General features: G+C 33.3%; 1 protein-coding gene and 1 non-coding gene across 2 annotated transcripts; one reads left to right on the plus strand and one right to left on the minus strand.

Moving 5' to 3' along the window:
• The first annotated feature begins 6,179 nt into the window (after positions 1-6,179).
• LOC103854360 (dihomomethionine N-hydroxylase-like) lies at positions 6,180-10,666 on the plus strand. The gene is made up of 4 exons (XM_033285303.1): positions 6,180-7,115; positions 7,183-7,456; positions 10,293-10,434; positions 10,516-10,666. Exons 1-4 carry the CDS (start codon positions 6,180-6,182, stop codon positions 10,664-10,666), a joined length of 1,503 nt encoding a protein of 500 aa, XP_033141194.1.
• Positions 10,667-16,463: 5,797 nt separating this feature from the next.
• On the minus strand, positions 16,464-16,570 carry LOC117132221. Its single transcript, XR_004455781.1, has one exon. It is a non-coding gene; the product is annotated as a small nucleolar RNA R71 (small nucleolar RNA).
• Between the last annotated feature and the right edge of the window lie 2,552 nt (positions 16,571-19,122).

Raw genomic sequence — 19,122 nt, forward strand, 5'->3', positions numbered from 1 at the left:
TTAAAAACTGCTATTTTTGGAAAGTTTTCATTTATTGATAAATATTGTAGATTTGGGTTTGTGATTTAAAAATTAGGATAACAAGAATATTTGTGGATAGCGAATAATATTTAAGATTTTTCATCAATGTGTTGTATTTTTAAAGAATTTTCTTAAAAACTGCTATTTTTGAAAAGTTTTCATTTTATTGATAAATGTTGTAGATTTGGTGTGTGATTTAATAATTAGGATAACAAGAATAATTTTGGATAGATGAGTATTATTTAAGAATTTTTCATCAACGTGTTGTATTTTTAAATAATTTTCTTAAAAACTACTATTTTTTGGAAAGTTTTCATTTTATTTGGTAAATATTGTAGATTTGGGTTGTGATTAAGAAATTAGGATAACAAGAATATTTGTGGATAGATGAGATATTATTAAGAATTTTTCATCAATGTGTTGTATTTTTAATATTTTTTTAGAAACTGCTATTTTTGGAAAAGTTTTCATTTATAGATAAATATTGTAGATTTAGGTTTGTGATTTAGAAATTAATAACTAGACTATTTGTGGACAGATCAATACTCTTAAGAATTTTTCATCAATATGTTGTATTTTAAAATAATTTCTTAAAAACTGCTATTTTTGAAAGTTTTCATTTTATAGATAAATATTTGTAGATTTAGGTTTGTGATTTAGAAATTAGGTTCGTAGTAAATTTAATCAATTGTAAAATAGATGTTAATACAGTTTGTTTAGTTTGAAGGTTTTTTTGGGTAAAATACATGTGAAAAGTATGTGTCAAGTTCAAAATAGAGGAAAAAGAAAAAGTATGTGAAAGTGTAATTTTTTTTTTTCTTTTTTTTTATCAATGTCTGAGTAGCTTTGTAATTAGACTTTAGGATTCCAAAGGAGTCTTGTTGACATAGGATTGCTAGATTTAGGAAATTTATCTTGTGGTTCTTCATCTATTGGTATTTTTAATGCTAAAATTAGAGCCATGAACTAGTTCTGAGTTTAGATTGTTTAATGCATCGAAAGTTTTTTTTTTTAAATGTCTGAAAGAACTTTAGATGAGAAAAAATGTCTTTAGCGAATGGAAATTAATGTTATTGTGCTTTGTGAACATATTAAACCGAACTTATTACATGTTTTGAATCTGACACTCAACGAAAAATTAGTATCGAAGATTCTATAACATAAAAGGTTAGCGCCATGGAAGTAGGTTGACTCTATTGTCGTGTTTGAGTTCAAGACGTTTTCTTAATACTTTTCTTTACTAGCATTGAGAATTAACTCTACAGAAATAAGTTTATCAATACTTTTCTTACATTGTATTTAATTTATGTATATTTACATTTCTGTTTAACTTTAGAACCAAAGCCATCTCTTCTCTTTTTTAGTCTTAACCATATTCTTGTTTCGTATACTCGTTGTGTAATCAATTGGTTTACGACACATGATTGTGATAGTGTGCACATCATATTATTAATCGGTGTGTGGTAAAAACGTAGAATATCATTTTTCATGTTTGGATTTGTAAAATTTGCTAAAATGGTTACAAAAGATTTTTTTTTAACGTTGATTTTATTAGGATATTACAATTATGAAAATATTACATATACGATTCGGTAACCGATAATACTACTTGTCTTATAAGGATCTACGTCTAATTGCATCACCATAGCTGTCCTATGAAGATCCACGCCCGACCGAATTTACTTACTTTATATTGAGGTGATGATTGTTTCTGGTTTTTGTTTTAGTTTTTGGTTTTTGGTTTTGTTTTCTCAAAAACCATTTTTTCACCAATCAAGTTTTAGCTTTTAGTTTTTGTTTTTGTAAAAACCATTTGATTTGCCAATCAAGTTTTTTAACAAATAGATTCTCTAAAATTTAGGAAACTAGTTTTTCAAAGTTTTAAACAATTTATGAATAAAAACCAAAAACCAACTTTTGTAGGTTTTAAAGAAAAAAAACGAATTTGTTTCTTTTTGTACATAAATATATATTTAAATAATAATGTAAAATACTTATTTGTATTTTATATCTGTAAAATAATTTAGATATTTATATATAGAGGTTGATTGTTTGTGGTTTTTGCATTAGTTTTTGGTTTTTGTATAACTAATTGTAAAGAATTAGTTATCTATTTCTATAAATAAAATTATTGAATAATTATAACAATTATTAGACACATTCAAAATGACTAAAATTATAAAAAATAGAAAATGTTTTAGTAATTAAAAATATTATAGTAATTTAAAAACAAATAGCAATTAAGATTAAAAAATAAAAGTAATTTATAAAGAAAATTTATACATAGTTTCAAAATTTTAATATTTTAATTTTGCATAATTTATAGAATATTTATTTTTTGTTCTAATATCATACTTAAAATAAAATAATTTTAAAACAATTAATGTATTTTTATTTTTAATTAACAATCACTGTTTTTATATATTTTATTTGTAATTTCTATATATGTTATTGCTATTTTTTGTTTAAAGAATGTCCGAGTCATCTTTTAAAAAACTAAAAATACTGCAAAACTAAAAACCAAAACCAAAAGCTAGAAACCAAAATCAAAAACTGAAAACCAAAACAAAAACTTAAAAATCAAAAACCAAAATCTAAAAACTAAAACCAAAATCTAAAAACCAAAAACTAAAACTAAAAACTAGTTCAAACAATCAACACCTGAAGATTTTTTGTAAGTTTTTCCTCTGTAACCTGCATAATTGTTTAATAAATCATTTTTTTCGGGAATTGAAACTTGGACCTGCTGGTGTAAAAACATTAATAAACTCTTAGTCAAACTACTCAAATAAGTGTGCTTCCACTACTAGAGATTCTTTATTAACTACAAAAGGAAGAGAGAAACAGAGGTCGAAGCAAAATCTTTTAAGCATCAGCCCAGAAGTTTAAGACTAAAAACCTATACATGCATTTTGGGCCAATTTGTCCGTATCAATCAGTTTAACTCGAGACCAAATTGGAGTTTTTGTAGTTTCTTTGATAATATTTATTGATTGCAGTGGAACAAGTGCGTAAATGATTATTCTGGATCAAGTGGAATAGAAGACACTAATTCAACATGGCGTAATAGCTATGAAATATTTAGCTAATTCTTTCTCACATTTCATATTGTCAACATAGCGATTAAGAGCAGCTCCGATGGGATGTATAGGGGATCTAAAAATAAAAATAAAAGAAAAAATTAAAAGAAATTAAGAAAAAAAAAAGTTCTAATCTTGCTACTTTTAGACTACCTATCTAATGTGGGTTCTTCTCATTGGAGTTCTTAATATATATCATATATGTATATATGTATGTATATATTATATATATAAATATTTGTGGGATTCATAATTTTTGTGGAACCCCGTAATCAAAAGTTCTTAAAATATATTTTAAGAGCTCCAATGGAAAGAACCACCATTGGAGGTGTTCTTAAAAACCTCTACTTCTTATCTGTCACCGTCTAAATGCATCTTTCTCCATATGTGATTTAATTTAAATCAAAACTTATTTATTTAATTTTAATACTATTATTTTGTTTTTAGGAACCCTTGTTTTATATACTGAGCGTTAAAGTTGCTCTAATCATTCAAGTAGAAAGAACTAGCAGAATTTATCTGGAAATGTATGTATATATTAACATTATAAATGATTGATAAAGAAGCCAATTAGTTATTTTTAATGACACAAGTTACTCACAGGGCTTAACCAAACGAATAAATGAAATTTGACGACATGTAAATTTGTATGATTGTATTTGTATCGGTGTTTTATTTTCGGCCTGCAAAGTTTATGATATAATATTTTCAATTAGGACACATAAAGCTCTTAAATGTTCTTCGGTCCTTTACGTGTATCCAAAGTCCAAACATAGCTATCAAAGCTCCCAACCAAAGAGCACAACAATAAGTCAATTATGAAATAATTCAAGATAATCTGGAGAACAATAATTTTTAACGACTTATCGTCTAGTCAATATATATAGTTTAAATCTTGAATTTCGTAACTGAAAATTGTTTTTTTTTTTTTTTACCTTCAAATATTATCATTAAAGAGTTTATTTTCCACATGCTAATAATCATAATCCTAAAGAGTTAAATTAGCTGAGTTGCCACTTGTTTTAATTTGCAATGAATGAAGCGACATTTGTAAGAAAGTATATATCTTGGTCCTTTTATATCACGTAATGTGCAAGCTATACTAATAGTATAAGACTAGTCATGGACTCTATAACTTTTCATTAATTTTTTTAATCATACCCATTAGGCAATTAATCTATGCATACGTATAAGTATGTTGAAAATATATACAAACCATTATGCGATGAGTACAAAATGCATAAACGCACCTCCTTTTACACTAGGTTACGTTTACAAATTGACCGATTTATAAAATATACTTAAATTTTAGTAAGAAAAAAAAACAAAGCCGTTTACAAAACATATATATTAACTTTTCACCATGCCTATCATATTACTTGGAATCCTTCACCAAATCATTTTGTTTGACTTGGAAGAGCGGAGCTATAGTTTTCTGGTCGACGAAGTTATAACTGTTATGTCAAATTTAGACCAAAATTTATGATATAACTCATCATTCAATAAACTATTAACATCTATATGTGCGTAACCGGGTCTCGTGGTCTGGTGGTAAAGGAACCTCGGCTGAGGTGCCCGCCATCACGAGTTCGAGCCCCAGCCACAGCGGATTTAACATGGTTTCTGTTTGGCTTCCAGGACCTTCTTCGCCAGTTCCGGTTGGACGCGGTGGAATAGTCGAACTAAGTGAGAGGTCTGGATACCTGAATTATCAAAAAAAAAAAAATCTATATGTGCGTATAGTTTATAAATATATACACTTAATTATACTCTACAATCACTTGAATTTTTAAAACTTCTTAACAACCTTCTATGTGATATATTAACTCTTACTCCTTATCATAAAAACTGCACGAGCCAGCTTATATACGCATCACTCAGATAACATACAACTTACAAGTAACTGGATTGATGTAGAGAGAGACTTAAAACAAGTTAATAGATATATTGAGGGTTAAATTTTGGGGGTTGATAGTTTAAAAACTATTGCATAAAATGTAAACGTTACAGAGACATGTTTGGAGCATGTTCTTGTGGTGGTCAATTTTTCCAAACAGGCTTTAAACTATCTGTTCCTCTGTACGAGTTACTTTTTGACAGTAGGTTATATCCATTAACCGGTAAAGAGAGATTCGGAAGACGGAGACTTGGCCGAAAATGGTGTCGAGACTAGCTAGCATTGGCGGGTCGTGGTGCTGATGCGTGCAGTTTCGGGTTACCTCCTTCTAAACAACATACAAGGTTGTTTGTAGATTGAACTTGGCATGTGCTATAAGTCTAAAAATGAAATGCTGTAAACTAGAATTATGAAACAAGATCTCCTTTAAACCTGCAAGAACCAGTTTCGAATCTCTTTGTTACAGCTCCAGCCTAAAAATTAAATAGCTCTTATCTTTTGATTTTGATTACAGAGAAGCTAAGTGGACGAAACGTTCAATACCTAACTTCTTAACCGTCTTGGTTAAAAGGAAGGCATGTGGACGTTTAGATTTATTCTAGTTAACAGAACTAGCTAGCACATAATTTTATTTTATTTTTTAGTAACGATATTACATGTGCTTTAACGCACTACAATCGGTTTACAATGAATATTTTGGTGCACTACGTATACTATCATTTACCACTGTATGCTTTTACGCTTCTTTACTAAACCGCCAAAGCATTTTTATTATATCAAAGAAGAAAACCACTATGATAATTTTATCAACAAAAAAATGTTTTCTATGATAAAGATCCTCCACAAGATTCGATTTTGATGCTTGGCGATAACTGAATTTTATCTTCTGTCCATAACTATTATTTAAGGTGTATTAGTCAAAATATAAAAAAAAACTATTATTTAAATTGCTGCCATTAGCTACCTACGTCAATATTTATTAGGGTTTTGATTGATAATAATAATTTTCCTGAAACTAATAATATCTATACGGTTATGTATGGAACCTTGAAAGGTATAAATAGATAGCAAGGCAAAAGTACGTACTACACAACGTGTAGCAAAGATTCATTCACTACTAGCTCAAAAGTAAAACCACTTTTCATTCCCAACAAAAATCCAATACAAAACAAATTATAGCCATGAGCATGAGTATCATTAATCCATCTAGTTTCACACTTGTTATATTTTCCTTTACGTTGGTCTTGGCTCTCGCTATGCTTTTCTTGATAGTCAAGAAACCTAAAGAGCAGCTTCCTCCGGGCCCACGGGGATGGCCGATCATAGGGAACTTGTTCCATATGATCATGAACCGACCGGTTCATGTGTGGATCCACCGTTCCATGGAGGATATGCAAACGGAGATAGCTTGCTTCCGCTTCGCCCGGGTCCGCGTCATCACCGTAACCTCAAGCGAGATCGCCCGAGAAGTGCTTAGAGAAAAAGACGAGGCTCTTGCAGACAGATCAGAGTCGTACTCGAGCAATCTTATTAGCCATGGCTACAAAGAAATTGTTTTCTCTTCCTACGGAGAGAATTGGAAGCTGATGAAGAAAATGATGACCACAAAACTAATGTCTCCGACAACGTTGAACAAAACCCTCGGTGATAGAACACTAGAAGCGGATAATATCGTCACGTATGTTTTTAATCTCCCCCAACCAGGGTGCATTAACGTGAGAGATATTGCCTTAACGTATTGCCATGCCGTGATGATGAGGATGATGTTTGGCCAGAGGCATTTTGATGTAGCCGCTGAGGACGGAGGTCTCGGGCCAAAAGAGAAAGAGCATATGGACGCAATTTACCGAGCTCTAGATTGTTTTTTCAGCTTTAATGTAACGGATTACTTACCTTTTCTTAGAGGATGGAACATCGATAACGAGGAGGAGGAGGTCAGAGAAGCGGTTGATATCCTCAACAGATGCAACGACCCGATCATCCACGAGAGAATGCATTCGTGGAGGAACAAAGGCGGTAAAGAGACTGAAGAAGATTGGCTCGATATTCTCATCACCCTTAAAGATGACCAAGGAATGCCTTTGTTCACATTTGATGAGATTAGGGCTCAGTGCAAGGTAATCCAATTATGACAAAACATTAATTAGGGTTTAATGTTTTATTCATATATCATCCCATTTGTAGGATATCAATGTTGCAACAATTGATAATACGATGAATAATGTGGAGTGGACGATAGCAGAGATGTTGAATAATCCTGGGATTCTTGAGAAAGCCACTACTGAATTGGACGTGGTAGTTGGTAAAGACAGACTTGTGCAAGAATCAGACATACCACAACTCAACTACATCAAAGCTTGTAGTAGAGTATCTTTCCGGCTTCACCCAGCTAATGCCTTCATGCCTCCGCACGGAGCCCGACAAGATACTACTCTTGCTGGTTATTTCGTTCCCAAAGGTAAAAATCATTCGGTTTATTATATATATGGTCAGAGCGGAGCCACACGCTAATGCTAAGGCTGCAACTGGTTTTAAGTTACAGGAATATGAGGAATAGGATGAATTCAAAAAAAAATGGAATACGTGTAAATGGAACAGTAGCAGTTATAAAAATAAATGGAATGAAAATATAAGTATCTACTTAACATGAATGATAGTTATTTTTAGAAATGTAGTGGAATGAAAATAGATTTATTTTAAATTAAATAAAAACTCTAATTAATATAAAATTCTTATTTTATTTTTTATTCATTTCATTCCTTACATTCACGAGATTTTTTGTTGCTGAATGTTTTTCAACTACATTCCATTGCATTCCATTGCATTCCACATATTCCATTCCATTCCATTCCATTCCATTCTTTGCATTTGATTTTTAATTCATCTCAAATGGTAACATTTTTATGGAATCTTCATGAATGACTCATTCCACACAATTCTATTCCAAAATATGTGCATCCAGTTGCAGCCTAAGTAAAATAAACATTTTGTGCAAATATATAAAATAATATTACCTACGGAAGTTAACTTTTTTTTTGGTTTTAAAAGTTTAATCATGTCACACAGCTTAAGTTTGATATTGTGAACTATCATTGTTTTTTCTTCAATTTTTTTTTTGTTAAAAATTTTCCTTCAATTTTTTTCTAACACGCTTTCTTATTTTAATTATATTTTATTAGATAAGTTTTTATTTTTTACTTTAGCAATTATTTTTAATTTTTTCATTTTCAATACTTAAATTAAAATAACAACTAAAATGAAAATGTTTATAATAAAATTATTACGTGCAATTTAATTTTATGATATTACTTAAAAAGAACATTTGACATTATGAATTTTTTTTTCTCTTTTATTAAAATCAATTATCAAAAAGTAAGATATACAATTTTAAAGGTATAATTTATTTTAGATGTATATATATATTTTTTGTTTCACATCAAGTTATTTTCTGCATCCGTCCACGTCGGTTATATTTACGATGATGAGACAAAATTTGCTTTAGTCTCAAAGTATCTCACTTATTATAGATATATTTTTTAAGTTAGCATAATATCAGTATTATAATTATTGCATTGTTTTTTTTTTTTTTTTTTTTTTGGTAAAAATGTTAAAATTTATTTCCATTTTCTTTTTTGACAGAACTACATAGAAACAAGAGCAGCAGATGCAACAAAATTAAACTAAAACACCTACTCAGCCTAAGCTATACAAAGAGAACAACTACAACCAAAGCAACAAAACCATGGGACACAACAAATCAGTACGACCACTTGCCACAAAATATGGACCCACGGTGAAGCACGAGACCTGAACCCGGGAGAATTGGCAGTACCCGATGATCAGATCTAAGAGAATGGGTCCTCAAGAACAGCTCGTGAAAGACGTCCTTAACTGTAGCCACCATGGACAGAGAGCAACACCCGAGCGGCCTCACTCGCATAACAGAAGACGAGCATTATTGCAGAGAGGGGACAACAGAGAAGCCACAAACACCAAGAGAACCTATACAAAACGGGTTGAGAAGAAGCAGCCAATTATTATTGCATTGTTAGTATTCATAAACGGTACAATGTACAAACTAAATAAACTTGACATATCAATAAGATTACAAAGATGTTTATTTTTAACTTATCTTTTATATATATGAAAATGTAAATAAATTTTCAAATAAAATGAATAAATAATTGATTAATTAGACCAATACATTTGTGACGTAAGTTTGTATGACATACTTAAGCAGGTAAGTGATGTAAGGCATGTGCATGGACAATAATCTAGTGTGTGGAAAAGGAAACATTTGAAAAAAGCAATCTGACATGTTCCTGCTATATTGTTCATGTTATCTTAAGCGAACTTTCATTTGGCAACAAGGCACCAATAATTTACATAAGATGACAAAAAGAGTAGTATAATCGTTTCATTATCCAATTAAGACAAAAATGACGACGAATATAGCGGCGCCGTAAAACGTTATCTTGGATATTAAATTCTGAAAAATCTAGTGATCAAGTAGGGGTGGGCACTTTACCCGATATCCGAAGTGGCACCCGAACCCGATCCGAAAAACCCGAACCGAAATCCAAACCGAAGTAGCAAAATACCTGAACGGGTATTGAATTAGGAGAGATTGGATACCCGAACCCGAATGGATAATATCCGAACCCGAATGGATATCCGAAGATAACCGAACATATGTATAATTAACCTTATATTTCTAGTTTACATCTCTCATTTTATATAAAATAATTATATTAATAGTACACATACTTTAAGTTCATATGATATACATACAATTTCGGAAAAAATGATTTGCTACTCACTTAAAAAGTATGTCAAGTTTTTTTATTTCAAAAATTAACAAAAAGTTACATCCAAAATTTTAAAACAATAACTAAATTAATGCATTTTTAGTTTTAAAATGTTATGTCCAAATCTATTAATCATTTAATCTATTAAAAATAAAAAGAAGTTAATTAAAATTTATATTCTTAAATACAAGAAATTTAAGAAATGAAAAATTTAATTTTTTTTTCAAAATCTAAATATCCGAACCCGATCCGAAATAACCGAATCCGAACTAAAAATACCCGAACCCGATCCGAAATATAGAAATACCCGAACGGGTTCTACACCTCTATACCGAAATACCCGAAAATCCGAAATACCCGATCCGAACCCGAACGGGTACCCGAACGCCCACCCCTATGATCAAGCATCAAAATGATTTATAGTATTCCAACAAGATGTAGTCGAACATTATATGACTTGTTTGATTTATCTTTTTGCAATAATAGGTAGTCAAATTCTTGTGAGCCGTCTAGGGCTTGGTCGCAATCCTAATATATGGGACGAGCCTAACGTGTTCAAGCCAGAACGCCACCTTTCTGGCCATGTTGGAAACTCAATGGACGTGACTTTGATGGAGCCTGAGATGAGGTTCGTAATATTCAGCACTGGTCGACGTGGCTGCGCAGGTACTAAAATTGGGACATCTATGACTATAATGTTGCTCGCCAGGCTTCTTCAGGGGTTCGAATGGACCCTCCCTAATGACAAAAGTCAAGTCGAGCTTGTTCCAGCGGACAGTAACTTGTTCATGGCCAAACCTCTACTCGCATGTGCGAAACCAAGGTTGGCTCCAACTTTATATCCGAAAATACAGGTCTAAAACTCAGAGAAATTATTCTCTTGGAAAAATTATCAAGATATGTAATAATTGAAATAAGGTTTACTGACTATAAAAACCATGTATCCTACGTTGTACTCTTTCGTTATCTTTTAATCCAATATTACAGTGATAAGACTTATTGTTATGTCAATTTAGCAACGGAGAAATCCATATTTTTTGTTGCTTTTTATTATGGGTTTCTTTGAGTTTTCAGAAGATTATGCGTTTTTAATACAATGAAAATCCAATGAAGCTGACGATTAAAAACAGAATTAGGATTTGAGATTATAATAGAATAAAGACTTTTTGCATAAACCATTATATGTTTTTTAGTTGAAAAAGTTAGAGAGAGGTGAGAGAGTGGATTCTCTCTTTTCTTTCTCTCCCACCGTTCATCTTCTACTCGACAAAGCCACCGCTGATTCTCGTTCCGGTGGCCGACGGAGGGTCTCTACCCGTCGGTCGCCACCCCAATCGCTCCTGAGTCCAGCTTCATCCCCTCTCTAGCCTCGATTTCTCCATATCCTCCTTGCTCTTCTTCTCTGGTTCTTCGTCGGTTTTCGGCCGGAACCGGCGAATCAAAACGGTGACTGAGTGTGTCCTCGGTCTCCCTGGAGTGATGGCAAGGATGTGGATAGTCGGATCTGAGCAGGAGGCACCGTCTAGGTGGTAGATCTAGGGTTTTGATTTCGAGCGGATCTGGGTCAGTTTCTCTCTTGGAGGGTCCGACGGAGTGGCTGAGCGTCGCTGCCTTCGCCTCTCTTGTCGCTGCCTCCTCTGTCTCCCCTTGTCTCCTCTTCCGGCTGCTATTGGTAAAAACTTCCCTCTCTCGTTCTGAGTTAAAAAGACGATACCAAAGCTTATCGTCGGGGACTTCTTTCTGGTTTGGTTCTTCGATAATCACCATGGCGCCTAGTTAGGTTTTAGAACTGTCTGGGGTTTGGGTTGACTCAGAGCTTTCGTGCCGTTGCTCTGCTATGTCCCTACTCCATTCGATGGGTCTTTTCTCCTCTTCCGCCTGCTGATGGGAGCTTCTTGTTCCTCCGCTTCTCAAGTTTCAGAAGGTTGATAGCCACTGTCCCCTGCCTCTCTTGATGTTCTGTAACTGGTTACCTTTTGTGCTCTGCTCGCGGGATGGGACCGGAGTTCAGCCGTATAAACCTCCGCTTCCATCTGCCAGTACTCCACCTGCGTTTCATCTGCTGGTTCCTCCTCATCGGTTTGGATTCTCAGGAGTGCAGCTTGCCGTCTTCTTGAGCTAGCAGCGTCTGGAGTGGACTTCACTGGTTAGGAATGGCCGGACCAGGACTTGCCGACCCTGCTTCGCCTGTTCCACGGTTGGAGTCGCCCTCGGGACGGTCTGCGGTCCCTCAGACTGTTCTCCGGCTGTGACCTCTTTGGACTCGTGCGGTTTTGATGCAGGTCCCGGCATCAATCTATTCGCTGTGGTCTGCTGTTAACTTAATGGTTGTCAATTGAACCATATTGTTAGTCAAGCTTTAATCACATCCATATGGCTGGGATTGAAACTTTGTTTGTCTTAGTGAGTTCTTTTTAGCTTTTTTTGTGGCTCCCTAAGACGCACTTGCTTTGAGTAGCGATTTAGATACAGTAGGTTTTGATTCATCAAGCTGAATGTATCTCTCTGCATCATTATTGATTTACTGAAAATTCACATACTTAACAAAAAAAAAGACTTTTTGCATTGTATTTTTATAATAAAGATTGAATGTAGTAGAATAAGTGATGCATGACGATTGCTTTGTAAGTTTGACTCAAATTCTATATTAATGAAAACCCTTTCTTCAAAAACAAAACAAAAATGATGCATGCGGAACGGAGTAACTAAGTTGAAGAATTGCAATCCGGGTGGAAATAAAAATAAACATGGAGTCACAAAGAAACATTTGAAGTGTGATATCGAAGATGTATATTGTTTAGCTAATTAACCACGGGGTGGTGGGCTAGTGGTCTTGAGGTAGTTAAAACATTAATACGGACCCGAGTTCGAATATCCTCTGTGGCTACGGAATGCTTTACGTCCTTCCCAAATTTAAAGTTAATCGCGGGTCCTAGAGTAATGGGTATTAGTGCCGCCTGGTTCCGGGCCAGGGGATTAGATGGTTGACAATCGGAAATCACGTGCGGATGACAGGTTTTTGGGCAAAACAGAAACTACATGCGGATTACGGATCACTTTTGAACCTCCTGTTAAAAAAAAAATATATTGTTTAGCTAATTTTTCTCATATTCAAATGGTCAAAACAGAAGTTCGATGAATCCTTCTTTTGACATTTGACAACTTGATTATGCAATTTGATAAAACCAGCACATGTAATTTATTTACATTAAAATACGTAATTTAATGTGATAAAAATCTAATTGTACTGCAATAGAGCGGAGAAATTCCATGCATGGCTCATATAATAATTAAAAGGTAATATTTTGGTTTCTACGTATACAGTATACTACAAAACTTAACCACTCCAGTAAAGGAAGTTTGATGCAGAAATTTGTATCGGTGATTTATTTTCGGCTTGCAATTAAAGTTTTTGATTATGACATTGTTCTATCGAGACACATAATGCTCTTAAATTTTTCTTTTGTTCTATTTCCGTATTTCGTATATATAGCTCCCAACGCTTCCAAGTTCCAACCAAGCAAAACAACGAGACGACGAGACAATCATGAAATGATTGATGAAAGTCTAGAAACAATTAATCACATAAACTTATCATCTAGTCAGTATCAAAATTAAAAGTAAATTTTAGAATAAGACTTGTTTTATTTTTGACCTAGAAACGTTTTCATTGATCATAAAGAGATTTATATAATAACTTAATCAAAAATATAACGAGTTAGATTATATGATATAACTTTATATCATATAATTTGGAGTATATATTAATGTACAAGTTCTAGTAAAAGACTACATGATTTTCCATTAATTCAATTATTCGAACGTCCTCATTAATCAATCAATCAAGGACTTATGCTCATAGATATAGTAGCGGCATTACCTTCGCGCAAACGCATGGTTGTGAACAAAATTCTTGTTTCTTCTCAATATTTTCTAATGTTATTGTAATTGTGAATTTTACGTTTTGGGTTGATCATTGTTTTCAATCATTGGGTTGATCATTTTTTTATTGTGAATTAACAATTGTATTTATCAGAGTTCGTAACTTACTCTGTCTTATTGTTTAGGTAATTTCACTGATCATGGTTGTCGTCTTCGTTTTCTTCGTAAGCATCTACGAAAGTAAATTTGTAAATTATTAAATAGCTGGCCGTGTAATTTGTATTTGTTTAGCTGACTCGATGTATGTGTCATTGAGTTTTAGTTGAGGCGATTGGTTTGGTTAAAGCTAGGGTTTGAAGAACTGGAGAGGCAGAGAGAGAGAGAGATTTCTAGAAGATAGCTAAAGCTAAGAGGAATCAATGAGTTTTGTGGAGATGCAGATTGGGTTCATCAAAGATGAGAATCATATATATATGGTTTACAAAGGGGCTACAAATCATGAACATTTATGATCAAGCAATTTAAGATGGAGAGATGAAGAGTTCACCGGAGAAAAAGTATATTACGAACAGACACACGGCGTAACTCCATAACTCAAACTTATCTGAGACAATGATGAAGAACTCTGATATCTTGCATATTTACATTGTTTTATCCATTCATCCATGAGCATTTTCATCATATAGATTAGTATTTAGCCATGTCTAGGTTGCATTTTGCATTCATTGTCCTTATTAGGTGCTGGAGTGTGCCATGGAGTGATTTGAGATGTTTGGGAGCAAAGTGATCCAAAAGGGGCTGAAAGATGAGCATAGATGGAGCCTTTCGAGAAATCTTCTGTTGCTAAGATTTTGTGGAGACACAGCAAATTGAGTTAGCTTTCTAATGGAAGTGGTTTCAAGTCATTTGGAGATGTAATGAAGGAGTTATGATCAATTTACTAGAGGCATATCCATCCTGGTCGAGCATCGCAGAGTGACCTCTCAGAGCGACCTACCGAGGTCGCTCCCAGCCAGAGCGACCAGTCCAGAGCAACTACCTCAAGTCACTCCCAGCCAGAGCGACCAGCTCAAGTCACTCGCGTTTTGACGCGTCGAGACACAAAAAAACGCGTCGGGAGCGACCTCCTGGAGCGACTATGCTAGGTCGCTCCGCGTGTTTTGCTTGGACGATTTTTATGTTATTTCAGGGGCCTTTTGGTCATTTGTTTTGATGTTTTACACTTTCTAAACCTAAGTTAAGTACTTTGTAAGCCATGGGAGGCAAAATAATCTCTTTTCTAGAGAAGAACTAGTAAAAAACCTCTTTTGATTCAGATTTCATTGCTTTCATCTTGTGTTCTTGTTGATTTCTTATCTATTTCTCTACATGATTAATCTGAAATCCAATATGGGTTTAAGAGGAATCATGGAGATTAGTGAGTAATCACCTTTTGAACTCATGGGTTAGGGAGATTAAGGGTGATTAGGTTAGAGCTAGGATGTTTTAGTGTAGATCATTCATATTTCCTTGCTAGTAAAGTATTCATAATGCATCTTCTGAGTTGGCCACTCAAAAGTTGATCAATAGGCATTTCCCACCCAAAAGGTGCTTGATGAAATGCCTGAGACAACTCTCCTAGGCTTTTAGTATACTTTGCCAAAGACATTTGTTGTTAAAGGTGCTAAGATAGCTAATAGACTTGTTAGTAATGATTGCTTTCATATTATTCAACCAAAGACATTTGATGTTTGAGATATGTTAGCAAATGAGCATTCATCTAGACATAGAGCTTGCTTAGAATTGTGTCTAGGCTTAAGGTTGATAGTTTGATTGATCATTTGACATCCTTAGTTCGATACTTGATCACCCAAGGTCTAATCCCTATGCTCATGAGTTCTCTTTTCCCTTAGTCAAGAGAGTATCATTCTGTTATTGATTTCTAGTATTAGTAGTAGTTTAAAACCCATCTAAATCATTGGTTGCACTTAGATTAAGTGAGTACTTGCATTCTCAATGCTTTGATATCCCTCAGAACTGGTTCGACAATCATTTATACTACAACATTTGTCTTATGAACCTTGAAAACTCCTAACATCAAATTGGCGCCGTTGCCAAATTCTGAGTAGATTTCAACATTGAGATTTAGTCACTTGCTTGAGACTAAGTCATTTTTATTTTATTTTGTTACTGATTCATCTTCACCTCCCTTTAATCTACAGGTGCATGAACTTGAGGAGCAGGGGTCCATCAAACCTAGTTCCAAGAGCTGCAGACATCCGAGCTTTAGAGAGAGAGTGTGCTAGAAAGAGAAGAGAAGAAGAGCAACAGGCTCACTTGCAGAGATTGGACACTGATATGGAAAACATACCTCAAAATGATGCGGGTGTCAATGAAGCTAACAACGTTCCACAAAACCAACAGCGAGCAGCTCGACCCATTGGCACTTACGACCGCCCCAACATTCATGGTCATATATTGGGAATCCGAGCACCAGCTGTGGCAGCTAACAACTTTGAGATCAAATCAGGACTCCTCAACGTGATCGAGAACAACAAGTATCATGGCTTGGCTCTAGAGGATCCATTTGATCACTTGGACAGGTTCGACAGCTACTGTGGGTTGTCAAAAACCAATGGTGTATCCGAAGATGCCTTAAAGTTCAAGCTATTCCCTTTCTCATTGGGGGATAAGGCACGTCAGTGGGAGAAGTCTCTACCAAGCGACTCTATCACCACTTGGGATGACTGCAAGAAAGCATTCTTGGAGAAGTTCTTCTCTACTTCAAGAACTGCTAAGTTGAGAAATGAGATTTCCAGCTTTCAACAAAAGAACTTGGAAGGTTTCAGTGAAGCCTGGGAGAGATTCAAGGGCTACCAAGCTCAATGCCCACACCATGGCTTTTCTAAGGAAAGCTTGCTGAGCACATTCTACCGTGGTGCTCTTCCTAAGTACAGAGCCAAACTGGATACAGCTAGCAATGGGTTTTTCTTGGGGAGGACTGAGGAGGATGCTGAGGAGCTGGTTGACAACATGGTAAAGAGTGACGCAGTCTACAGTGGAGACCACGACAGAGGCAGTAGAACAGATGATAAGCAGACGAGGAAGGAGTTGAAGGCTCTACAGGATAAGATAGACCTCCTCATTGCTGATAAAGCCACCCAAGAGCAGCTGCACTTTGTGGGTAACCCAAGCCAAGAGACACCACCTGTTGTTCATGAGGTTGAGGGTTTGGAAGGTCAGGAAGAGCTGTGTTTCATCAACAACAATGGTAGCTGGTACAAAAAAGAGCCCAACTTTCAGTACAACAACTACCAACAGAAATCCTATCTCAACAACAGAGTGGTTATCCGCCTAGAAACAACCAGCAAGGCAGCTATCAGCCTCAGCAAAACCCCTCGTCTGGTTCCTCTGCTCCTCAAGAGAGCAGCACTGATACCTTACTGAAACAAATCTTGGAGTCTCAGACTAGAAGTGAGAAGCATGTTGGTTATGAGTTGAAGAACCTTCATACCAAGATTGATGGGAGCTACAATGAGCTCAAAAACTTCTATTTTTGGATAGTTTTCATTTTATAGATAAATATTGTAGATTTAGGTTTGTGATTTAGAAATTAGGATAACTAGACTATTTGTGGACAGATAAATACTAATTAAGAATTTTTCATTAATATGTTGAATTTTTAAATAATTTTCTTAAAAACTGCTATTTTTGGAAAGTTTTCATTTTTTAGAGAAATATTGTAGATTTGGGTTTGTGATTTAAAAATTTGAAGAAAAAGAATATTTGTGGATAGATGAATATTATTTAATAATTTTTCATCAAAGTGTTGTATTTTTAAATAATTTTCTTAAAAACTACTATTTTTGGAAAGTTTTCATTTTATTGATAAATATTGTAGATTTGGGTTTGTAATTTAAAAATTAGGATAACAAGAATATTTGTGGATGGGTGAATATTATTTAAGATTTTTTCATCAATGTGTTGTATTTTTAAGTAATTTTCTTAAAAACTGCTATTTTTGGAAAGTTTTTATTTTATTGATAAATATTGTAGATTTGGGTTTGTGATTAAGAAATTAGGATAACAAGAATATTTGTGGATAGATGAGTATTATTTAAGAATTTTTCATCAACGTGTTGTATTTTTTAATATTTTTCTTAGAAACTGCCATTTTTGGAAAGTTTTCATTTTATAGATAAATATTGTAGATTTAGGTTTGTGATTTAGAAATTAGGATAACTAGAGTATTTGTGGACAGATGAATACTCTTTTGGAATTTTTCATCAACGTATTGTATTTTTAAATAATTTTCTTAAAAACTGCTATTTTTGGAAAGTTTTCATTTTATTGATAAATATTGTAGATTTGGGTTTGTGATTTAAAAATTAGGATAACAAGAATATTTGTGGATAGATGAATAATATTTAAGATTTTTTCATCAATGTGTTGTATTTTTAAAGAATTTTCTTAAAAACTGCTATTTTTGAAAAGTTTTCATTTTATTGATAAATGTTGTAGATTTGGTGGTGTGATTTAATAATTAGGATAACAAGAATAATATTGGATAGATGAGTATTATTTAAGAATTTTTCATCAACGTGTTGTATTTTTAAATAATTTTCTTAAAAACTACTATTTTTGGAAAGTTTTCATTTTATTGGTAAATATTGTAGATTTGGGTTTGTGAGTAAGAAATTAGGATAACAAGAATATTTGTGGATAGATGAGTATTATTTAAGAATTTTTCATCAATGTGTTGTATTTTTTAATATTTTTCTTAGAAACTGCTATTTTTGGAAAGTTTTCATTTTATAGATAAATATTGTAGATTTAGGTTTGTGATTTAGAAATTAGGATAACTAGACTATTTGTGGACAGATGAATACTCTTTAAGAATTTTTCATCAATGTGTTGTATTTTTAAATAATTTTCTTAACAACTGATATTTTTGGAAAGTTTTCATTTTATTGATAAATATTGTAGATTTGGGTTTGTGATTTAAAAATGAGGATAACAAGAATATTTGTGGATAGATGAATATTATTTAAGATTTTTTCATCAATGTGTTGTATTTTTAAGGAATTTTCTTAAAAACTGCTATTTTTGAAAAGTTTTCATTTTATTGATAAATGTTGTAGATTTGGTGGTGTGATTTAATAATTAGGATAACAAGAATAATTTTGGATAGATGAGTATTATTTAAGAATTTTTCATCAACATGTTGTATTTTTAAATAATTTTCTTAAAAACTGCTATTTTTGGAAAGTTTTCATTTTATAGATAAATATTGTTGATTTAGGTTTGTGATTTCGAAATTAGGTTAACCAGACTATTTGTGGACAGATGAATACTAATTAAGAATTTTTCATCAACGTGTTGTATTTTTAAATAATTTTCTTAAAAATTGCTATTTTTGGAAAGTTTTCATTTTATAGATAAATATTGTAGATTT

Source organism: Brassica rapa, chromosome A02 (genome assembly GCF_000309985.2).
Source record: "Brassica rapa cultivar Chiifu-401-42 chromosome A02, CAAS_Brap_v3.01, whole genome shotgun sequence".
Classification (NCBI taxonomy): domain Eukaryota; kingdom Viridiplantae; phylum Streptophyta; class Magnoliopsida; order Brassicales; family Brassicaceae; genus Brassica; species Brassica rapa.